At 41.8% G+C, this 22044-nt stretch overlaps 1 protein-coding gene across 1 annotated transcript in view; it reads left to right on the top strand.

Moving 5' to 3' along the window:
- LOC126416293 (serine/threonine-protein kinase/endoribonuclease IRE1) overlaps positions 1-22044 on the top strand; it is a 146821-nt gene that overhangs the window by 76386 nt on the left and 48391 nt on the right. The window contains exons 8-10 of the mRNA XM_050083946.1: positions 7367-7578; positions 14594-15006; positions 15155-15339. Of these exons, the coding sequence (XP_049939903.1) occupies positions 7367-7578; positions 14594-15006; positions 15155-15339 (810 nt within the window). The remainder of the gene's footprint in view (positions 1-7366; positions 7579-14593; positions 15007-15154; positions 15340-22044) is intronic.

The following is a 22044-nucleotide window of genomic DNA, read 5'->3' as shown; positions in this document are numbered from 1 at the left end:
ACAGAAGATGCAGGCTTTTTTGGGAAAAGCAAATTATTGTTCTAAGTTCCTCACACAAGTGGCCTATATTATGCATCCAATAAAACAGGTGTGGAAGAGAGGCATTCAGTAGAGGTGGATGGCTGCCTGTGAGCATGCTTTCTCAAAGTTGAAGCGTATGCTATGCACAGCGTCTAACCTTAAGCCCTTTTCCCCATCACATCTTCTGGTTTTGGCCACAGATGCCATGCCATGTCATGTCATGTCATGTCATATGACACTGATGCAGTGCTGGCGCATAGGAACAGCATGTATTGAGCAACCAGTTGCCTGTGCATCAAAGATGCTGACACTAGCTCAAAAGAACTACTTGCAGATAGAAAAAGAAGATTTAGCAATTATCTTTGCAATTAAGAAGTTCCATGTTTACCTATTTGCAATTAAGTTTACACTCATTACAGGTCACCTACCACAATTAGTGCTTTCAGACTGCAGACATTCTCTCTCACCTACCCACAGTTGCCCTCCAATCGTTGCTGCCATGTTCCACAACCCTATCTTATGGCACATGATGCACTACATGCTTCATGAGTTCCCCATATACTTTCCGAAGAATACCAATCTGGAGTTCCAGGCTTGGGCTCGTGTCTCCCACTGTCTGTCAGTCATCACCAATGCTCTCGTACTTGATACTGAGGCAGATACTCACCATGTCACCATACTAATCACCCTGCGACTTCCTGTTTGACAACTCCTCCATCTTTGGCATTGAGTTGTGTCACAGACAAAAGTCCTTATGCAGCAACAAGCATACTGGCCAGGTCTGGAAAAGAACATAGAAGCCATGGTGAGCAGCTATTCCGCTTACACCCAGCATCAGGCCGCTCCACCTCAATCTTTTGCCACCTAATCCAGCCTCATTACCCATGGGACGTTTTTAATTTGGATTTTTTGGGTCCCTTTCTGGGTTCTGTGTGGCTCATTGTCTTGGATGCATACTTTAACTACCGTTTGTGGTCAGCAGGCATGCACCACAACAGTCATCACACTTAACGCACTCATCCAGATTCTCACCATCGAAGGGCTTCCCCAAACTGTCATGTCGAATAGTGACTCCAATTCATGGCAATGGCTTTCAAACATTTCTTTTAAACCTTTCTGCAGCTCAAACAGCATCAAACACTTATTCAGTCCACCGTTTCTCTCATCCTGCAATGGTGAAGCAGAGTATATGGTGTGTTAAAAGCTGTGGGAACCACCACCACAGCTGCACTCATAATGTTCTTGAGCATATACAGGACCATTCCTGTCCATAAATGTAACCCAGTGGAACTCCCCCATGAGTGGCAACTGTGTACGCTCCTTGATCTTCTAGCCCCACAGCTCCTGGAACCCTGGAGTCATGCCAGCCAACTCTGTCCACACATGCTGACAGCACCACTGTCAGACCTAGAAAGCTCATCTTTGCTGTTCTACAACCGTATGGATATAACTTGCAGTATAGAAAACCACCTGCAGGTCCCATGAACATGGGCATTGAGGTGGAGATCTCACTGCAGCCTCTGCAACCGCAACCAATGTCATCCACATTGCCATGTCCCAACATGTTGCAGGATGCCCCTGGTTTCTTCCACCAGTCAGCAGGCTTCAGTGCCGGGACACCAAGCATTCCACCAGTTCACCTTCCAAAGCATCGTCCAGGATGCTTCCAGCCTACACACCCATGTTCTGTTGTGGAGGCTACTTTGTGTACCACTGTCAGTTTCTCCTGTTACAGCCATGAATAGTTTGCAGGAAGAATGATTGTGGTAAACCCTCATGTGGGCTCAAATCTCTCTAATTTTATCTCCATGGTCATTTCATGAAATACAGTAGGAGAAAGCATTACATTTGTTGACTCATAGGGAAGTATGTTCTTGGAACTCGAAGAATAAACCACACCAAGATGCAGACTGCCTCTCCTGCAGCATGTGCCTCTATAGTTGATTGCTTTTTTCGTGATGCTTTCAAGCTTACTTCATGATCCTGTACTGAAATGTGCTGCTCTTCTTTGAACCTTCTCTATTTCCCCTTTCAACCTATCTGTACAGGTCCCATACTCATGAACAATATTCAAGTATTGGTTGAGTGAGGGTTTCATAAGTTATCTTCATTGTTCAGAGATTATATTTCCTGCAGATGCTTCCAATGAATCTCAGTGTGGCATCTGCCAAATTCTGTGATCAACTTTATGTGGTCATGCCACTTTAAATGTAATTTGCATCTCTTGTAGATATTTTATGAAAGTAACTGATTCCAGTGATCGTTCTGCAATTGGGCAGTCTCTGGTGGTGGTGGTGGTGGTGTTTTTTATTACCACTCACAATAATTGCATACTTCATTCTTTCACAGTGCTTGAAAGCATATATGTACCTACCTTGTACTTTACTTTCTTATTACCTTGTCCCGGTAAAGTGTACAGATTTAATAATGTCTTCTGCGTTCAAAAACTAAAATGCAGTAGTCATGTCAAATCTGTTCATTTTTATAAAAACAAACTCTGACATGATCGACTTTCATAAACAGTAGATTGTTACAGTCCAGTGTCTGCGAACAAGCATCTCGTAAACAGCAAAACTGCTTAGCTGTTCAAATGTAACTGTTGTGAGCATCTGTGGTAAGTGGTTGGAGGGCAGTGAAACCACAAGTAGGTGACAAAGTGTTGGATGTCCATGTCTTATTGCAGAACATAGAGGTTGGAGGCTTGTCCACTCTGTAAAATAGGGTAGGTGATGATCTGTGGCAGATCTGATGACAGAGTACAATGCTGGTGCCGGTAAAAGTGTTTTGTAGCTCACAGTTTTGTGCTTATTGTTAAAATTGGGCTCCACATCAGGTGACCCCTACATGTGCCCAAGTTAACCCAACAACATTGTCAGTTACATTGAAATTGGATTGTGGATCAGTGCAAAAGTGTGACCTGGTTAGATGAATTATGTTTCTTGTTACAAAAGGTTGATGGTCGCACCCAGATATGCAGGTGTCCCGGCAAACACTTGCTCAAAACATGCACCATAGGATGGACAAAGGAAGATGGGAGCAGTATTATCCTGTGGAGGACACTACTGGGCTTTCATGGGACTTGGTTGTAATCAAAGCCACCATGACAACTGTGGACAAAGAGAACATAATTATAAACCAGCTGCATCTCTTCATTCTCGGCATCTCCCCGATGGCATCTTGCAGCAGGATAAATGTCCATGCCGTACGGTCAGAATTTTGTTACAGTTGTTTGAGGACCATGATAGTGAACTCAAGTTGGTGTCCTGGCCACCAAATTCATGTGATCTGAACCCAAAGGAACAAGCCGGAACAATACTGGGTGCCAACCCATTAACCACATGGTCATGGTGTTTTGGCTCATGAGTGTATTTGACATATAAATGATTATCCACTATCATTGGACCAGCAGCATGTTATCAGTAGGAGTGCTTTCCTGTAGACAGCTATCAATGCGGGATGACAGTTCTGTTGTGGTTATTTGCCTTTTGTGGTGTTACTGCTTGATGAGGACATGTAACCTGTTGAAGTGGAATTGCTGGATCATTTTTGTAGACAGCACTCGATGTTTATTTCCACACTAACTCAATAAAAACATATAAAATTTTTGAGTCATCATCTTCTGGGAAGGAAATAAATTCATCAGAGTTTGGTTTAAGGAGCAGCAAAAATTCAAGACGAAAACTTCTTTTTTTGATTTTCATCATTCTTTAGTTTCTTGACAACTCATATGCATTATTTTTCTTCCGTCTGGTTTTATATTCACCCAAATATCAAAGAGGCAGAAAGTATGTTTGGCACTAACCTCCAGGAGAAACAGATTATATTACTGCGAATAGAAACATTTAAAATACAAAACAACGCTCCAAGCTTTAAAAACTGTGTTTCTTCATTAGGGTAGATAGAGCAGTTGGTTGGTACAAATTGGAAATTGTCATTACACAAATTTTGTTAATTATTGTACAGTTCTGTGCATTCTGTAATGAATATTCCCAATCAATGTATTAATAACTGCAGATATTAAAACAAAATAACATACATTGAAAGTTTTAAGAATGGAAGTTAAAGTCTGAAGTCAGATTCATTACCTGTACCTTCCTGAATCTCATGTGCAGCTCAGAGGATGTTGTGCAATAAATCTCACATTTTTTGAAAGTGATCTACTCAGTAATATTGTACAACCTTCAGTCTATCTCATTTACTTTCAATGTTATTGAGTAACAGGAAATATTTAGTGATAACATGGGCCGTTTAGGGCCCACTCAGGGGAAAGGAACAAGAATGGAATAAGAGCTCACAGATGATGGTGAATTTCTGACTTAAAGTAGTTTGGCTATAATAACAGTGGACTCAGAAGTCCCACATTGCTTTTCTGCATTCAGGATCAATTCAGGAGAACAGCAGAAGTGTACAATAATTAGCAAGAAAAGCTTGTACTGCATCATAGACAGTGACACAGTGGTACAAGAACGAATTCTAGAATTTGGAGAATATTTTTTGGAAGAGTGCAGCATTTACAATATTGACAGTCTCCTAGCAGTGCTGTCAAACATTAAGGGTACCAGAAGCACACTAATTGCCTATCCTTCCCAGCAAGCAGATTGAGAGAAACCAGTCAGTTTACCACTGCTGTATGAAACTGCTAGCAGCTATTATATATGTCCAACCTTGTTATTCTATCTCTCTTTTAGGAATTCATGTAACAAATAACTATCACACATTTCTTGTCTTCATTTTCGATTAGATTAGATTAGATTTACTTTCATTCCAATTGATCCATAGTGAGGAGGTCTTCCAGGATGTGGAACATGTCAGAAAAACAACAATACATGACAAATATTTACAACTAAAACAAATAAGCTAATGTACCATTCCACAGGTCCCAAGTGGAATGATCGTCATTTTTTAATGAACACTAAAACACTAAGAGTCATTTTACAAATACTAATGCACTGAATTTAAAATAAAAAAGTTTTTTATTTATTTATAAGGTAATAAACATGTAATACAACTACTGTAATACTTATTTACAATGAACACATTACTGCACTGAAATGGTGCAGAAGTTATGTTGTACTTATATACAAATCAGTTGGTTTTACTAAGAAATTCATCAATGGAGTAGAAGGAGTTGGCCACCAATAAATCCTTTAGGCTTCTCTTAAACTGAATTTCATTGGTTGTTAAGCTTTTTATGGCTGCTGGCACGTTATTGAAAATGTGTGTTCCTGAATAATGCACACCTTTTTGTACAAGACTAAGTGACTTTAAATCCTTGTGAAGATTATTCTTATTTCTAGTATTGATTCCATGAATTGAGCTGTTGGTTTGAAAAAGTGATATATTTTTAATGACAAATTTCATTAAGGAATAAATATATTGGGAAGCCGTAGTTAGTATCCCTAGTTCCCTAAACAGGCTTCTGCAGGATGTTCTTGAGTTCACACCACATATAACTCTTACTGCACATTTTTGTGCCCGGAAAACTTTAGCTTGGCTTGATGAATTACCCCAAAAAATAATCCCATATGACATTATGGAATGAAAGTAAGCATAGTATGCCAGCTTTTTCATTTTTATATCCCCTATGTCTGACAAAATTCGCATTGCAAACAGAGATTTGTTAAGACGCTTCAGCAGTTCTGTGGTGTGCTCCTCCCAGTTGAATTTATTACTAAGCTGTAATCCCAAGAATTTAACACTGTCCACTTCTTCTATCTTCTTGTCATCGTATGTTAGACATATACTCTTGGGACACCCCTTACAAGTTCTGAACTGCATGTAGTGTGTTTTTTCAAAGTTTAGTGACAAAGAATTGCCTAGGAACCAGTGATTAATGTCCACAAATATTTTATTGGCTGATCTTTCTAAGACTACACTTGATTTGCTATTTATTGCAATGTTTGTATCATCGGCAAACAAAACAAACTTGGCATCTGGTAATGTTACTGATGAAAGGTCATTGATATACACAAGAAAAAGTAAGGGCCCCAAAATGGAACCTTGTGGGACCCCACATGTAATTAGTTCCCAGTTGGATGATGCCTGATAGCTTGATACATGTCTCTTTCCTAATAACACCCTTTGTTTCCTGCCAGAGATATAAGATTTGAACCATTTTGCAGCATTTCCTGTTACACTATAATATTCTAGTTTACTTAAAAGGATATTGTGATTTACACAGTCAAATGCCTTTGACAGATCACAAAATATACCAGTTGCCTGCAATTTTTTGTCTAATGAATTAAGCACATTTTCACTGTAAGTGTAGATAGCCTTCTCAATATCAGAACCTTTTAGAAATCCAAACTGTGACTTTGACAGTATGTTATTTGAGATAAGATGGTTATAAAGACGACTGTACATTACTTTTTCGAAAATTTTTGAGAATGCTGGCAACAGTGAAATTGGACGGAAATTTGATGCTATTTCTTTATCTCCCTTCTTAAACAGTGGCTTAACTTCTGCATATTTCAGCCATTCAGGAAATATTCCACTGATAAACGACTGGTTACACAGATAGCTTAATATGTTACTTAGCTCAGAATCACATTCTTTAATTAACTTTGTTGATATTTCGTCATACCCACTAGATGTTTTTGATTTTAAAGATTTTGTGATGGACATTATTTCTGTTGGTGATGGACATTATTTCTGTTGGATTATTGAGAAGCTTGCTGTTGTTGAGCATTCAATAAACATGACACCCACCTTGCACAAAGTATTCTCATAGTTAATTTTTAAAGTAAAATGTGCTGCACCATTTCTTGTGATATTTCTATGGCTTCTACTATTTGATCCAGCTTTAACCACCAGTTCTCCAATACCATATATTATGTTTTTATCTTGGTTACAATTTTTTTTATCGTGTGAACCATATTCAGAAAAATTATGGCCCGTGTGTCAACTGATAAAAATGAGGGAGCAGATGTCTTATAACCTCTGACCATATATTGAAGAATTTCCTTTGATACTAAACAATATACACAAGTCAACATTCTGACAGCTTACTATCCTCATCTATCCATTTCAGCTAAACACACACAACACTATTCCACTAAAAAGCTATATAAACTAACTTACGTCTCATACCAGGCTGCAATGTGGCTTGCATTACTATGTAACATGTGCCAGTATAACAGACACAAGATCTGTGATGTCAGTGTCTGCCCTTGCCTATTAATTTTATGACTTGTTCCAGTGTAACATGTGCCAGTGTAAGAAACACAAAATCTGTGATGTCACTGTGTTCCCTTGAGCATTAATTTTATGACTTGTTCTAGTGTCTACAGTATAAACGTCAGATCACTGTTCAGTTTATTACTAATCTTCCTGTTTACTTTAATAGCCCAACACTCTATGTTGGTGAGCATTTGCATGGCATGTATGCATTACCATCTTTGGTGGACCAAAGTACAGCAACAATTGCACATTTGGGTTTACCATTACTTGAAGGACCAAGTTTGGACACGGAAGAGGCAAGCTCTGATGCCAACATCCCTAAAACAAAAGCTCCAGAAGCAGATGTAACATTTCAGAGTCTGCCTAGAGTAACTATTGGTAAGTAACAAACATTTTATCAGTAATAGAAGAAAGGGAAGTGATTGTGTTGGATTTTTATATGTTTGTGTATTGTGAGGTGGTTTTGGAAAAAGGACTCAGAAATTAAAGCTGTGAAAAATAATCTTCTCAGAATAATCATATCTTGCAAAAACAGAAATTGTTTGTGATATTTTCATCACAAGACACGTTTAGCAGTAAGAAATTTATATGAACTACAAAGTAAATACCTGTATTTCCTTCTAGGGTAGTTTGTTATGATGGGCTGTTATTACATCAGGCTGTGCAGCATGCAACAGGATTGATTGTGGCTTTTGCATATTCTTGGTGCTGCTTTTGAGCAATAAAATATAATGCTTGGACACTCTAGTGTATTATTGTGTATCATGCATGTATAAAATATTGTCACTCGACAGTTAGCTTATTAGTATCTGCCACCAAGACCTGAAGTAAAGTAACCTTACAGGTACCCTACCAGAACTTCAATTTCTTAATTGCTTCATTCCATAGTTTTTGCAGCTCATTATTACTTCCCAGAGAACTGATTGTTAGTTATGTGACTGCATTGGTCTGAAACTTAATCATTTTGCAAACCATATCAGAGTAAGTTTCATGCTTTTATGATAACTTATCTTTGGTTGTATAGTTTTTGTGCTTTATTGTACCACCTTCATACCTTAAAACTTAGAAGGGCAAAAGTTTCAAGGAGAAATTTGATTTATTTATTTAAACTTTATATAGATTTCATCTGAACTGATGATCTGATAACTAAACATTAATATCTTACTGGAAAGTCCTGGGTGGAATACAGATAATGAAAGAGGTAAGGATAGCAACATGGCTCAGTCAGGTTGCAGCAGTGGGACACTATAGCTAGCTGAGGCAGTATAGAATTACATCTGTGTAAAAACACGGTCTAAAAGGGGTTAGTGACAATTTCAGTCTTATTTATATATCTGTTCATTGCTCAATATGTCAGCTATACAGTGCATGATAATCTTAACTCCTTCCATAATTTGAAATGACCCCTTGTTAATATGCATGAGACTGGCCCATTTTGCACAGCAGATTATTAGTATATTGAATGCAACTTGCAGTGAAAAGAATGTGAGATTAAGAATGCTGTAAGAAAAATTGTAGTTTGGGCCACTGTTACATTTGTTATGTATAACAAATAGCAAACTAACTTGTTATTCACAGTATGAGTCTTGTCTTGCATTTGTATGCCTATTTACATATTTTGCATTGCCTAGTATTAACATAACTTGAGGGATGATGTTGAACAACCTTTAAAAGGTGTTATATATGGTTAAAATGGAAACTTTATAATCCATTGTGTGTAAAAGATCTTAGTCCTAATCACTATGACAGCTGAGGAATGTACAAATACAGTTTTGATGTCCCACATTAGGCAGTGCTGGACAGTTTTGAATGAAATTGTGCTCTCATAGATTATATAACATCTAATTAAATAACACAGAAGGCAAGGAACATAATAACCCTCCGCAGTTTGATCGTCAACACTGAACATTTTGTATTGTATCATAAGCGCATGGGATGACACAGATACCAGATGGCTTTATGACAATTGTGGGTAGACATTCAAAATGTACACACTGTCACATGAAAAGATGCAAGATCCAAATAGTAGGACTGTTCTGGCTCATTTGAAGGATTCTGAGAAAGAATGAAGATGTATTTTGATGAAATTAAAAATTTATCCTTAAAATTGTAGCCGTAAAGCCAAACGTCAACTGTTAAAACTACAGAAGCAGCAAAAGTTAATTACATATTAACTAAGAACGTCACACTTTCTTTCTGATTTACATGCTACAAGTCAGGAGTTATTACAAAGAATGAGAATGAGTTGGAAATGTATGCGTAAAAAGCTTGACAGACCCAGTTTATTCAATACTGGTGCATGTCCATTCTGATAAAAACAAATGGATTGGTATAAAATTACTTGTTACAATTGAAATTAGTAAAATCATGTTGTTGTTGTTGTGGTCTTCAGTCCTGAGACTGGTTTGATGCAGCTCTCCATGCTACTCTATCCTGTGCAAGCTTTTTCATCTCCCAGTACCTACTGCAACCTACATCCTTCTGAATCTGCTTAGTGTATTCATCTCTTGGTCTCCCTCTATGATTTTTACCCTCCACGCTGCCCTCCAATACTAAATTGGTGATCCCTTGATGCCTCAGAACATGTCCCACCAACCGATCCCTTCTTCTGGTCAAGTTGTGCCACAAACTTCTCTTCTCCCCAATCCTATTCAATACTTCCTCATTAGTTATGTGATCTACCCATCTAATCTTCAGCATTCTTCTGTAGCACCACATTTCGAAAGCTTCTATTCTCTTCTTGTCCAAACTATTTATCGTCCATGTTTTACTTCCATACATGGCTACACTCCATACGAATACTTTCAGAAATGACTTCCTGACACTTAAATCAATACTGGATGTTAACAAATTTCTCTTCTTCAGAAACGCTTTCCTTGCCATTGCCAGCCTACATTTTATATCCTCTCTACTTCGACCATCATCAGTTATTTTGCTCCCCAAATAGCAAAACTCCTTTACTACTTTAAGTGCCTCATTTCCTAATCTAATTCCCTCAGCATCACCCGACTTAATTAGACTACATTCCATTATCCTTGTTTTGCTTTTGTTGATGTTCATCTTATATCCTCCTTTCAAGACACTGTCCATTCCATTCAACTGCTCTTCCAAGTCCTTTGCTGTCTCTGACAGAATTACAATGTCATCGGCGAACCTCAAAGTTTTTATTTCTTCTCCATGAATTTTAATACCTACTCCGAATTTTTCTTTTGTTTCCTTTACTGCTTGCTCAATATACAGATTGAACAACATCGGGGAGAGGCTACAACCCTGTCTTACTCCCTTCCCAACCACTGCTTCCCTTTCATGTCCCTCGACTCTTATAACTGCCATCTTGTTTCTGTACAAATTGTAAATAGCCTTTCGCTCCCTGTATTTTACCCCTGCCACCTTTAGAATTTGAAAGAGAGTATTCCAGTCAACATTGTCAAAAGCTTTCTCTAAGTCTACAAATGCTAGAAACGTAGGTTTGCCTTTCCTTAATCTTTCTTCTAAGATAAGTCGTAAGGTCAGTATTGCCTCACGTGTTCCAGTGTTTTTACGGAATCCAAACTGATCTTCCCCGAGGTTGGCTTCTACTAGTTTTTCCATTCGTCTGTAAAGAATTCGTGTTAGTATTTTGCAGCTGTGACTTATTAAGCTGATAGTTCGGTAATTTTCACATCTGTCAACACCTGCTTTCTTTGGGATTGGAATTATTATATTCTTCTTGAAGTCTGAGGGTATTTCGCCTGTTTCATACATCTTGCTCACCAGATGGTAGAGTTTTGTCAGGACTGGCTCTCCCACGGCCGTCAGTAGTTCCAATGGAATATTGTCTACTCCGGGGGCCTTGTTTCGACTCAGGTCTTTCAGTGCTCTGTCAAACTCTTCACGCAGTATCATATCTCCCATTTCATCTTCATCTACATCCTCTTCCATTTCCATAATATTGTCCTCAAGTACATCGCCCTTGTATAGACCCTCTATATACTCCTTCCACCTTTCTGCTTTCCCTTCTTTGCTTAGAACTGGGTTTCCATCTGAGCTCTTGATATTCATACAAGTCGTTCTCTTATCTCCAAAGGTCTCTTTAATTTTCCTGTAGGCGGTATCTATCTTACCCCTAGTGAGATAGGCCTCTACAACCTTACATTTGTCCTCCAGCCATCCCTGCTTAGCCATTTTGCACTTCCTGTCGATCTCATTTTTGAGACGTTTGTATTCCTTTTTGCCTGTTTCACTTACTGCATTTTTATATTTTCTCCTTTCATCAATTAAATTCAATATTTTTTCTGTTACCCAAGGATTTCTACTAGCCCTCGTCTTTTTACCTACTTGATCCTCTGCTGCCTTCACTATTTCATCCCTCAAAGCTACCCATTCTTCTTCTACTGTATTTATTTCCCCCATTCCTGTCAATTGCTCCCTTATGCTCTCCCTGAATCTCTGTACAACCTCTGGTTCTTTTAGTTTATCCAGGTCCCATCTCCTTAAATTCCCACCTTTTTGCAGTTTCTTCAGTTTTAATCTACAGGTCATAACCAATAGATTGTGGTCAGAGTCCACATCTGCGCCTGGAAATATCTTACAATTTAAAACCTGGTTCCTAAATCTCTGTCTCACCATTATATAATCTATCTGATACCTTTTAGTATCTCCAGGGTTCTTCCATGTATACAACCTTCTTTCATGATTCTTAAACCAAGTGTTAGTTATGATTATGTTGTGCTCTGTGCAAAATTCGACCAGGCGGCTTCCTCTTTCATTTCTGTCCCCCAATCCATATTCACCTACTATGTTTCCTTCTCTCCCTTTTCCTACACTCGAATTCCAGTCACCCATGACTATTAAATTTTCGTCTCCCTTCACAATCTGAATAATTTCTTTTATTTCATCATACATTTCTTCAATTTCTTCGTCATCTGCAGAGCTAGTTGGCATATAAACTTGTACTACTGTAGTAGGCGTGGGCTTCGTATCTATCTTGGCCACAATAATGCGTTCACTCTGCTGTTTGTAGTAGCTTACCCACATTCCTATTTTCCTATTCATTATTAAACCTACTCCTGCATTACCCCTATTTGATTTTGTGTTTATAAACCTGTAGTCACCTGACCAGAAGTCTTGTTCCTCCTGCCACCGAACTTCACTAATTCCCACTATATCTAACTTCAACCTATCCATTTCCCTTTTTAAATTTTCTAACCTACCTGCCCGATTAAGGGATCTGACATTCCACGCTCCGATCCATAGAACGCCAGTTTTCTTTCTCAAGAGACTGATAACGACATCCTCTTGAGTAGTCCCCGCCCGGAGATCCGAATGGGGGACTATTTTACCTCCGGAATATTTTACCCAAGAGGACGCCATCATCATGTAATCATAGAGTAAAGCTGCATGCCCTCGGGAAAAATTACGGCTGTAGTTTCCCCTTGCTTTCAGCCGTTCGCAGTACCAGCACAGCAAAGCCGTTTTGGTTATTGTTACAAGGCCAGATCAGTCAATCATCCAGACTGTTGCCCTTGCAACTACTGAAAAGGCTGCTGCTCCTCTTCAGGAACCACAAGTTTGTCTGGCCTCTCAACAGATACCCCTCCGTTGTGGTTGCACCTACGGTACGGCTATCTGTATCGCTGAGGCACGCAAGCCTCCCCACCAACGGCAAGGTCCATGGTTCATGGGGGGGAGTAAAATCATATCAGTTAGTAATAGATGAAAACAGTCAAACAAGACCACCAGGTCATTACATGAATTAAAGGTGGTAAAAATAAAATGATCAGAAGATGTTATTGGCCGGGAGACCACATCTGGGATTGTTCGGCCACTTAGCGCAAGTCTGTTTATTTGACGCCACTTCGACGACTTGCACGTTGATGATGATGGCGTAGTGATGATGAGGACAACATAACACCCAGTCCCCGAACGGTTAAAATCTCCAACTCAGCTAGGAACCGAACCCAGGTCTCCTACCTGGCAGTCAGCTGTGTTGACCATTCAGTTAGTGAAGTAAAGTGGTAAGCACAGATGTTGGTGTTGGCTGTATTAATAAGATCAGTCACAAGAAGATGGTCAGGATCAATGTTTGACCTCTACTCGGAGAGAAAAAGAGAAAAGTGTACCAAACTTGAACTACGTAAGAATGCAAAAGAAGACAGAGAGCTAAACCATACGGAATTACAATTGTATAATGCATAGTTTTCCAAAGGATTTCCTTGTAAACAACTGAAGAAGAAAGAAGGGGTAATATTGGGATGAACTTAACATGTACTTAAAACATAGCTGCTTTTTCCATCTATGATAAATCATATTTTAGCATGAATCAAAAGTTGTGCCGTGTACACATCACATCTAGGACTGTAACAGGATGTGGATCCATTCTATAGTACTTTCATTAGGTGTCCTTCCCCTTTCTAAGTTTTCCAGATTTCAGTACTGCACAGTACATGCTTCAACGTTTCAGAAAAAAGGTACTTTTTAGTCTTTCTTTAACATGTGAAATGTTTATTGTGTTGGAAAAAAGTGTCTAAACTATTTGTAGAATGAGAGATTGCCCTATCACTGTGCAGATGATGTGACCAAGGTAGAATAAAATAATGTAACCATATTTTATTGGAATAATCAGTAGCTGGTCAGGAGAGTGCAGTATAATTGCTTTTTCAAGTCCATACCCTTAGAGATTTGACAAGTAAGTATTCTGTAACTTTTTTGAATTGTCTGAGAGGTGAGAAAAGCTGTATGTTTAGTAAAACAAAGATATGACAGCTGTGAGAGAGACCCCCAGTAAAAATAATAAAATTTAAGCTTTCAGGTTGATCATGTTATTCCAAGATAAATGACAAGAATCAGAAAGGAAGAAAAATGCATTAAAAATTAAACGGGTGGAGAAGTTGAGCTACATCTCTAATACAGTGTAGTCGGCCAGGAGATTCAAAGAGATGCACCAGCCTCAGATTGAATCCACAGATTAACGTCAAGGGCCGGTGTACCAGCCAGTTAGAAGGTTTTCCACATCAGACTTTGTGAATGCTAATCTGGTCCCCATATCCCATTCAGTTACACAATTCACAAACATTTCAAACACATTCTCACACACATTAGATAACACTAGACACAGACAAATATATGTCGGGGGGGGGGGACTGGAAGAGCATCCAGCCTCCCCCTCCTTGTCCATTGTGCATTGAACTTTAATTTTTCTTCTCTCATGACAGAACATGAAATGGAAAGCCTGATTGCCTTGTTGTTTCAATTCTCTGTCGTAAGTTGTTGTTTTCCTGATAATGAAAGAGTTTCATTGATATTTCGGATGGTAATTTACGTGTTTGACAATTTTTGTTTACATTTTATAGTAATTTGTGTACAAATAGAGTGAAAAAAATGGAATGACATTTATTGAAGTTACTTATTTCAGGCCATCACAAGGTCCCAGAATACAGTGAAACTGTAATGAGGATTACAGGCAGAACTGACATAAGTGCAATTGATACACATCATATTGTTGGTCACAATAAAACAAATATAACTGTAGCTTTTGAGGGAAATGCCCCAAGCACTGAGGCCACCAAGAGGCAAAATAACAGTCACTTACCTTTTATATCAATTGGAATACAAACAACAAAATTAGATGAATTCAAAGAAAAATTGGAGGAATTATATGATAAATTATCTACAGGAAGGACATCCTTCGTTTTATCACAGGAGTTTCCACTACTGTCTTACACCATTGCAAAGTCATGGCTCCGCCAACAAGAAAATGTGGGTTTAAAGTTTACAGTAATTCTGCTTGTTGCTTCAGTCATTATACTGATTTACTTGAGAGTTCAGGTAAGTTTGAGTACTTCATTTCAAACCTGTTGAATATAGCTGACTTTGATGTTGCTGTTCTGTATATAAAACTACTGCGTAATCTGTTAGAATTCTGAATTATGAACCTCGTAATTATTGCATTATATAATTTTTCTTTTTTTCCTAGGATCGTGAATATTTACGTTCCTCACAAGGATCAAATATAAGTAATGTATCAAGTAGTGACAGCAATTCACATATTGTGACAGCGGAAGCAGAAGATGTTGGTGCTGGCAACATAAGAGTTGGAAAGATTATCTTCAACAGAGAGCAGATACTTGGAAAAGGCTGCGAAGGAACATTCGTTTACAAGTTAGTTTTGCTTTTTATAATATTGCTTTGAACTCTTCCTGCATCAGTCATTATTATTGGCCAGTCTTTGTTCGCCCATAAATTTTGGCACTACTCTATTAAAAAGTACAGAATTCCTGAAGAGTACAGACAGTTACTTTGTATCTTCACTGATTCATTTCCAAACTATTTAAATGTTAATTATTTTTGTGGTTAGTAATTTTCTTTCGTTCTCCAGTGAATGAATTGCCTAGGTTTTACATTCTCACAAAATTCAGACACTAACTTGCGTCAGAAGATTTGTGATGTATCAGATGCAGTATGTAAGAACATAGTAATAGTGATGACTTTATATGATGATTCATTATTCAGTCTGTTAAAAAAATCAAACTTTTGATCAATATTGTGTAATAAAATGTTATATCTGACAAGCAGTGACAGTGTATGTGACTGGAGCATGAGATGGAGAAAGTTTATGTGCTAAAGTGTGTCATAATTCACAAGTGGCAAGCATTTTTAAATAAAATTGTTGCTGACTTGAATGATAGTGCAGGCAAGCACATGCAACTCGTGCACTATCTCAGTTGAGTGCGATCATTTAGCCATCACTAGTTCTCCCATCACTGCACTTACTGTTAACAGACAGCAACATTTCTATAAAGATGCTGTTGGATAAAGAGTTCTGTATGTTAAATATGGCTAACTCTTCAATAATCCCATGATAGTTTTGGAAAATATGTGCAGTTGTACAAACTGCATGCACCAGGTAGTTATAATTAATGTGCAGCTACTCACAGAGGTCCAGTGTGGGCTGTAATTATATGGCAGTGAAACTTGTTAAATATGTTAATGCATTAATGTGGAACCGATCTGCACTAGCAAAAATTAGTTTCGTTTTGGCCCTCAGGTGCAAATCCAGTGCTGTACACTGTTTGTATAAAGCTTTGACATCCACACTGTCATTTAACAAGCCATAACATGAGTGAACGTATGGCTATAACAAATAAAGACTGTGCGCAGTTAGTGAAGCTGTTTTACATGAACGGCAGCAATCAAAGTGCTGCGTTGTGAGAGTATTGCTGGCTGAAAGGTCAGAGCAGAGGCCAGATGTCATTAAATGGTTTAAACAAGGTGATAATGAAATTGAAAAACACAGGGAAGAGGAGGGTTTTGTATCCCAGTGGGAGTTATTGATGAGATTGCTGTTACTCTAACTGACCATGCAGCACATGGGGGGCCCACAGTCCTTTCGTTGGGTACATGTGTGACGCGCACGGGGCCCGGAGCTATTGCAGTCTCCTTTCCTTTCCAGGCTGCATTACCCTCCATGTTCCTCTCCCTCTCTATCCTTACTCCTTTGTCCCTGCCCCCTCTTTTTCCCTCTTAGTGGACTTCTGTATGTCAGCTTGGCTATCCTCCTGGCTTTGTTTTGGTCTGTGCCATTGTTTAGTTTGCTGTTTCCATCTCCTTTTTGGCATTTTTGTTCCCCTTGGGGTTTGACCTCCATTCCCAAAATTTTCCGTTCAGTGTGAGCCATTTGGGGATGAACTCCATACCTAGCTTCCATGGTGCAGGTTCCTCTCCCCCTCCCCTCCCCTTTCCCTTTCCACCCTGGCCCCCTCCTGCTAGGTCACTGGCACAGTAGCCAGTCCATGTGGTGGGGCTGTTAAGTACCCACTTGGCTGAGCCCCCTGAAACCACAGGGATCACACTGCTAGTACCTGAGCTGTTAACACCTTGTGTACACCCAGGAGTCGATGCTCATCACTTTGGGGCACCAGGACTCCAAGCAATGGCCGCCATGCCAGATGGCCCTTGCTGTGGCTTGATGGTGCCCCTTCCCCTCCCTGGCCACCCCATAGGAGGAAGGTCAAGCTCGCCAACTTGGGTTGAAATCTTTCCCTCAGTACCTGGTTTGTACTAGGGCAGATGGCGGAAGTTTTGCCAAGACCAAGCCTTTGTTTTTCATGGAGACAATTGAAGATAAGTATGGCAAAGTGAAATTGATGAGTAAAATGCGGTCCGGTGCTTTGCTCATAAAGACATATTCTGCTGTCCAATCTGACGCCCTGCATGCTTGTGACCATCTCGGTGATGTCCCAGTCTCTTTCATGCCCCACCAATCTTTGAACTCTGTACAGGACATAATTTTCCACTGAAATCTTCTTCTCCAAACTGATGAGGAGCTCCGTGCTAAACTCGAGCAGCGAGGGGTTCGTTTTATCCACCGTGTGCAGCGAGGCACTGCAAACAATCGCACTGCTACGGACGCCTTTATCCTGGCATTCGAGGGGGATGTCCTCCCAGAGAAGGTCAAGGTGTGATGTAAAACCTTATATTCCACCACCAATGAGATGCTTTAAATGCTTACGGTTTGGACACACTTCCCGCTGCACCACTGGTCCCCTCTGCGGTGACTGTGGGCGCCCCCTCCATGAGTGTGTGTAAATTGTCATGGACAGCTTTCTTCATGCTCGCCTGTATGCCCAGTGTTTGTGAAATAAAGAAGGATTCAAGAGTACAAAGCCTTAGATCGGCTCACCTACACTGAGGCTCTTCAAAAGTATGACTGGCTCCATCCTGTGTCTGTCTTCTACTTTTGCTTCCGTTTTGTCCAGTCCCCCTCTTACACCATCCTCTTCCCAGCCCCACCCCATTCGCCCCATGCCTTCAACCTTCTCCTCCCTCTCCCTCTCCCACTCCCACTCCCCCTCCCCCTCCCCCTTCCCGTCAGTACCCATACCCAACCCTTCGGGTGCTGGTCCCCCTCCACCGTGGGGAAGTGCTCCCCTCCTTCAGCAGCCGCCAGTACTGGAGCTCCCTCCCGGGACTCCTCCTCCCGGCACCCCCCTGAAAGGCGATCTACGGCTCCACATCGGCAGCATTTATCCGCGGCCGGTGGGTGCCAAGATTGCCCAGTGTAATTCTGTGCCCGCCCTCGCTGAAGTCTGCCCTTCTCTTCCTTCCCAAGAAAAGAAGCAGAAACGCCAGAAAAAGGGCAAGGACCCTCCGGTACCCCCTGAGGTGCAGCCTTCCCCTCCTTCAGTCAATAAACCAACAAGAGCCTGACCCCACCTATATGGATATTACCCCATCCTTATCGGTGATGGATGGCGATTCGGTGGTGTGGCCGACTCCGGTCCCTTCACTTCCCCTTTGGACTCCGGCTTGAGAATCCTCCAGTGGAATTGTAATGGGTATTTGCGTCACCTTCCAGAGCTGCAGCCCCTTCTTTTCTTCCACTCTGCCGCTTGTATTGCGCTCCAGGAGACCCATTTTGTCAATTCTTACCCACCCGCCCTTTGTGGGTTCCACACTTTCTGTCGGAACCGAGTTGGCCCTTTGCGGGTTTCTGGTGGTGTTTGCACCTTGGTCCACAAGGACATTGTTAGTAAATGGGTTCCCCTCCATACCACTCTGGAAGCCATTGCTGTCAGGGTCCATCTGGCCATTACAATCACAATCTGTAAATCTGTAATCTCTACCTCCCACCTGACAGGCCACCCATATCCCATACCGTCACCACCCTTCTTCAACAACTCCCTTCTCCCTTCCTGCTATTAGGGTACTTTAATGCCGCCAACCCTCTTTGGGGTAGTCACACGACTACTGCCCTGGGCAGGACAGTTGAAGCTGTTCTGTCAGGGCTTCACCTCTGTTTATTAAACACAGGTGCTCCCACACTTTAGTGTGGTGCACGGCACTTTCTCTACCATTGACCTCTCCATCTGCGGTCCCGACCTTCTTCCCTCCATTCAGTGGGGAGTCCATGATGACAGCGACCATTATCCAATTGTTTTGACCTTCCTTCAGTGTCTCTTGCTCCGTCACCCTCCCAGGTGGGCCATATCTAAGGCTGATTGGGGTGCCTTCTCCTCTGCTCCCATTCCCCCTGTATTGCCACACGACAGTGTTGATGAATCTGCTCAGACTTTGGCTCTTGCCATCCTTTCAGCGGCTGTTTCAACAGTTCCTTCTTCCTCAGGTTCCCCACACCGGAAGATGGTTCCTTGGTGGACTCCGGAAATTGCTGCAGCCATAAAAGACCACTGCTGTGCTCTTCAACACTTCAAGTGGCACCCTTATACTGCTCTTCTTTTGGTCTTTAAACAACTCCGCGCCCGGGCCCACTACCTAATCAAATTTCAGAAATGGATTTGCTGGAAGCGATATGAAGCTGCCATAGGACCACACACGCTTTCTTCACAAGCCTGCGTGAAAATCAGGCAAATTTTTGGCCACCGTCCTCCCATCGGGCTTGCAGGAATTTCTGTGCATGGTGTTGTCCTTACCAATCTGGACTTTGTAGCAGAAAATTTTGCTCAGCACTTTGCTCAAGCTTCGGCATCAGCTCAGAATCCACCCACGTTCCTTCTCCTGAAAGAGCGCTCGGAAAGACTGCCTTTGTCTTTTGTTTCTTGCTGCTCGGAGCCATATAATGCTCCATTCAGTGAGTGGGAATTTGCCAGCGCCCTCGCCCTTTGCCCTGACATGGCTCCTGGACCAAATCGGATACATTACCAAATGCTCCAACACTTACAGGTGGCTTGCCACCATCGTATACTGACCCTCTTCAACTGTCTGTGGAGTGAGGGAGTCTTTCCTACCCAGTGGCAGGAAAGCATTGTTGTTCCGGTGTTGAAGCCAGGGAAGCCACCTCTTCAGTTGTATAGCTACTGTCCAATTAGCCTTACTAACACCCTCTGTGACCTCCTTGAACGCATGGTGTGTAGGCAGCTGTTTTGGATCCTTGAATGCCGCGACCTTTTGTCATCGACTCAGAGTGGTTTTCACTGTGGCCGCTCTACGGTGGATAACTTGGTGCACCTGGAGTCTGCTTTTGCCCATCGGCAACACCTCCTTGCAGTCTTCTTTGATCTACATAAGGCCTATGACACCACCTGGCACCACCACATCCTCACCACCCTTCACAAATGGGGCCTTCATGTTGCTCTGGCCATTTTTATCTGTAACTTCATTTCTTGTCACTCTTTTCGGGTCCAAGTTCGCTGCTCCTACAGTACTCCCTACCAGCAAGAAAATGGGGTTCTACAGAGTTCCGTGCTGAGTGTCCCTCTCTTTCTCATAGTCATTAATGGCCTGGTGACAGCTGTTGGCCCGACAGTGTCCCCCTCTTTGTATGCTGACGATTTTTGTATCTTCCTCACTTCCTCCGTAATGGGCGCTGCAGAACGCCGTCTACAGGGGGCAATCTGCCGGGCGCACTCGTGGGCTCTCTCCCATGGGTTCCAGTTTTCGGCGGCCAAGACGTGTCGTGCATTTCTGCCATCGCCGTACAGTCCATCCCCATCCAGAACAGTTCCTCGATGGCCAGCCCCTCGAGGTAGTAGACACCCATCGCTTCTTGGGTCTGGTCGTCAATGCCCAGTTGACATGGCTCCCTCATCCTCACCAGCTGAAGAGGACATGCTGGTCCCATCTCAATGTTCTTAGGTGTCTGTGCAATACTGCCTGGGGTGTAGGCTGCTCTGTTCTCCTGCGATTGTATCAAGCGTTGGTCCAATCTCGTTTAGACTATGGAAGTCATGTCTATGTTTCTGCGTCACCTTCTCCACTGCAGATCCTAGACCCCATCCACCACTGTGGGGTCCAACTTGTGACTGGTGCCTTCCAGACTAGCCCCGTACTTGGCCTTCTCTCAGAGGCAGAGATTCCATCACTGCGAGTTTTGCACCAACAACAGCTGGTATCTTATGCGCTCCGCATTCGCTGCACGCCAAAGCACCCTAATTATGGTCTCCTTTATCCAGACACAGAGATGACCCTGCCGCAGCAGCGGCCACGATGTGGGCTTACCATGGCTGTCCACATTCAGTCGCTCTTTTCTGAACTCCAGCAATTCCCTTTACCGCCTCTCTTCTCTACTCACACATGTACCCCTCCTTAATATGTCTCTCGGCCACAGCTCTATCTTGATCTCTCAATTGATTCAAAGGATTCTGTCCCTCCGCTGGCTCTTTGCCACCAATTCTACTGTCTCCTCAGTTCATTCTGGGGTTCAAAAGTGATTTATACTGATGGCTCCATGGTTTCTGGCCGCACTGGTTTTGCTTACACTTATGCGCGACACACAGAACTTCATTTCTTGCCCGATGGCTGTAGTGTTTTTACTGCAGAATTACGCGCCTGGACCATATCCGCTCATGCTCAGGACTATCCTTCACTATCTGTAGTGACTCATTGAGCAGTTTGCACGCTATTGGCCAGTGCTTCCCTCGCCACCCGTTGTTCTTCGCTATCCAGGACTCTCGTTCTCTCCTTGCTCAACATGGATACTCGGTGATTTTCATTTGGACCCCAGGCCATGTTGGGATTCCTGACAATGAACTTGCCTATCGACTGGCTAAATTAGCTACTACCAGTCCATCTCTTGCTATTGGCATTCTGGAAATAGACATTCGCTCGGCATTACGTCATCAGGTTTTGGGCCTTAGGGATGCAGAATGGCGCACTCTTTCTTCGCCAAACAAGCCTAGGGTGATTAAGGATTCTACAACTCCATGGCAGTCCTCCTCCTGGGCCTCTCGTAAGGCCTCTGTCGTCCTATGCTGACTCTGCATCAGCCATACTTGGTTGACTCATGGTTATCTCCTCTGTCGTGAGGACCCCCCCCCCCCCCTCTCTGCCATTGTGGATCGATGTTGACTGTGGCTCACATCTTATTGGACTGCCCCAACTTAGCCACCCTGCGACAGAATTTTAGCT

This window comes from Schistocerca serialis, chromosome 8 (assembly GCF_023864345.2).
Source record: "Schistocerca serialis cubense isolate TAMUIC-IGC-003099 chromosome 8, iqSchSeri2.2, whole genome shotgun sequence".
Lineage (NCBI taxonomy): Eukaryota > Metazoa > Arthropoda > Insecta > Orthoptera > Acrididae > Schistocerca > Schistocerca serialis.
Note: the sequence above shows the minus strand (reverse complement) of the source record. Positions and strands in the feature narration are given on the sequence as shown.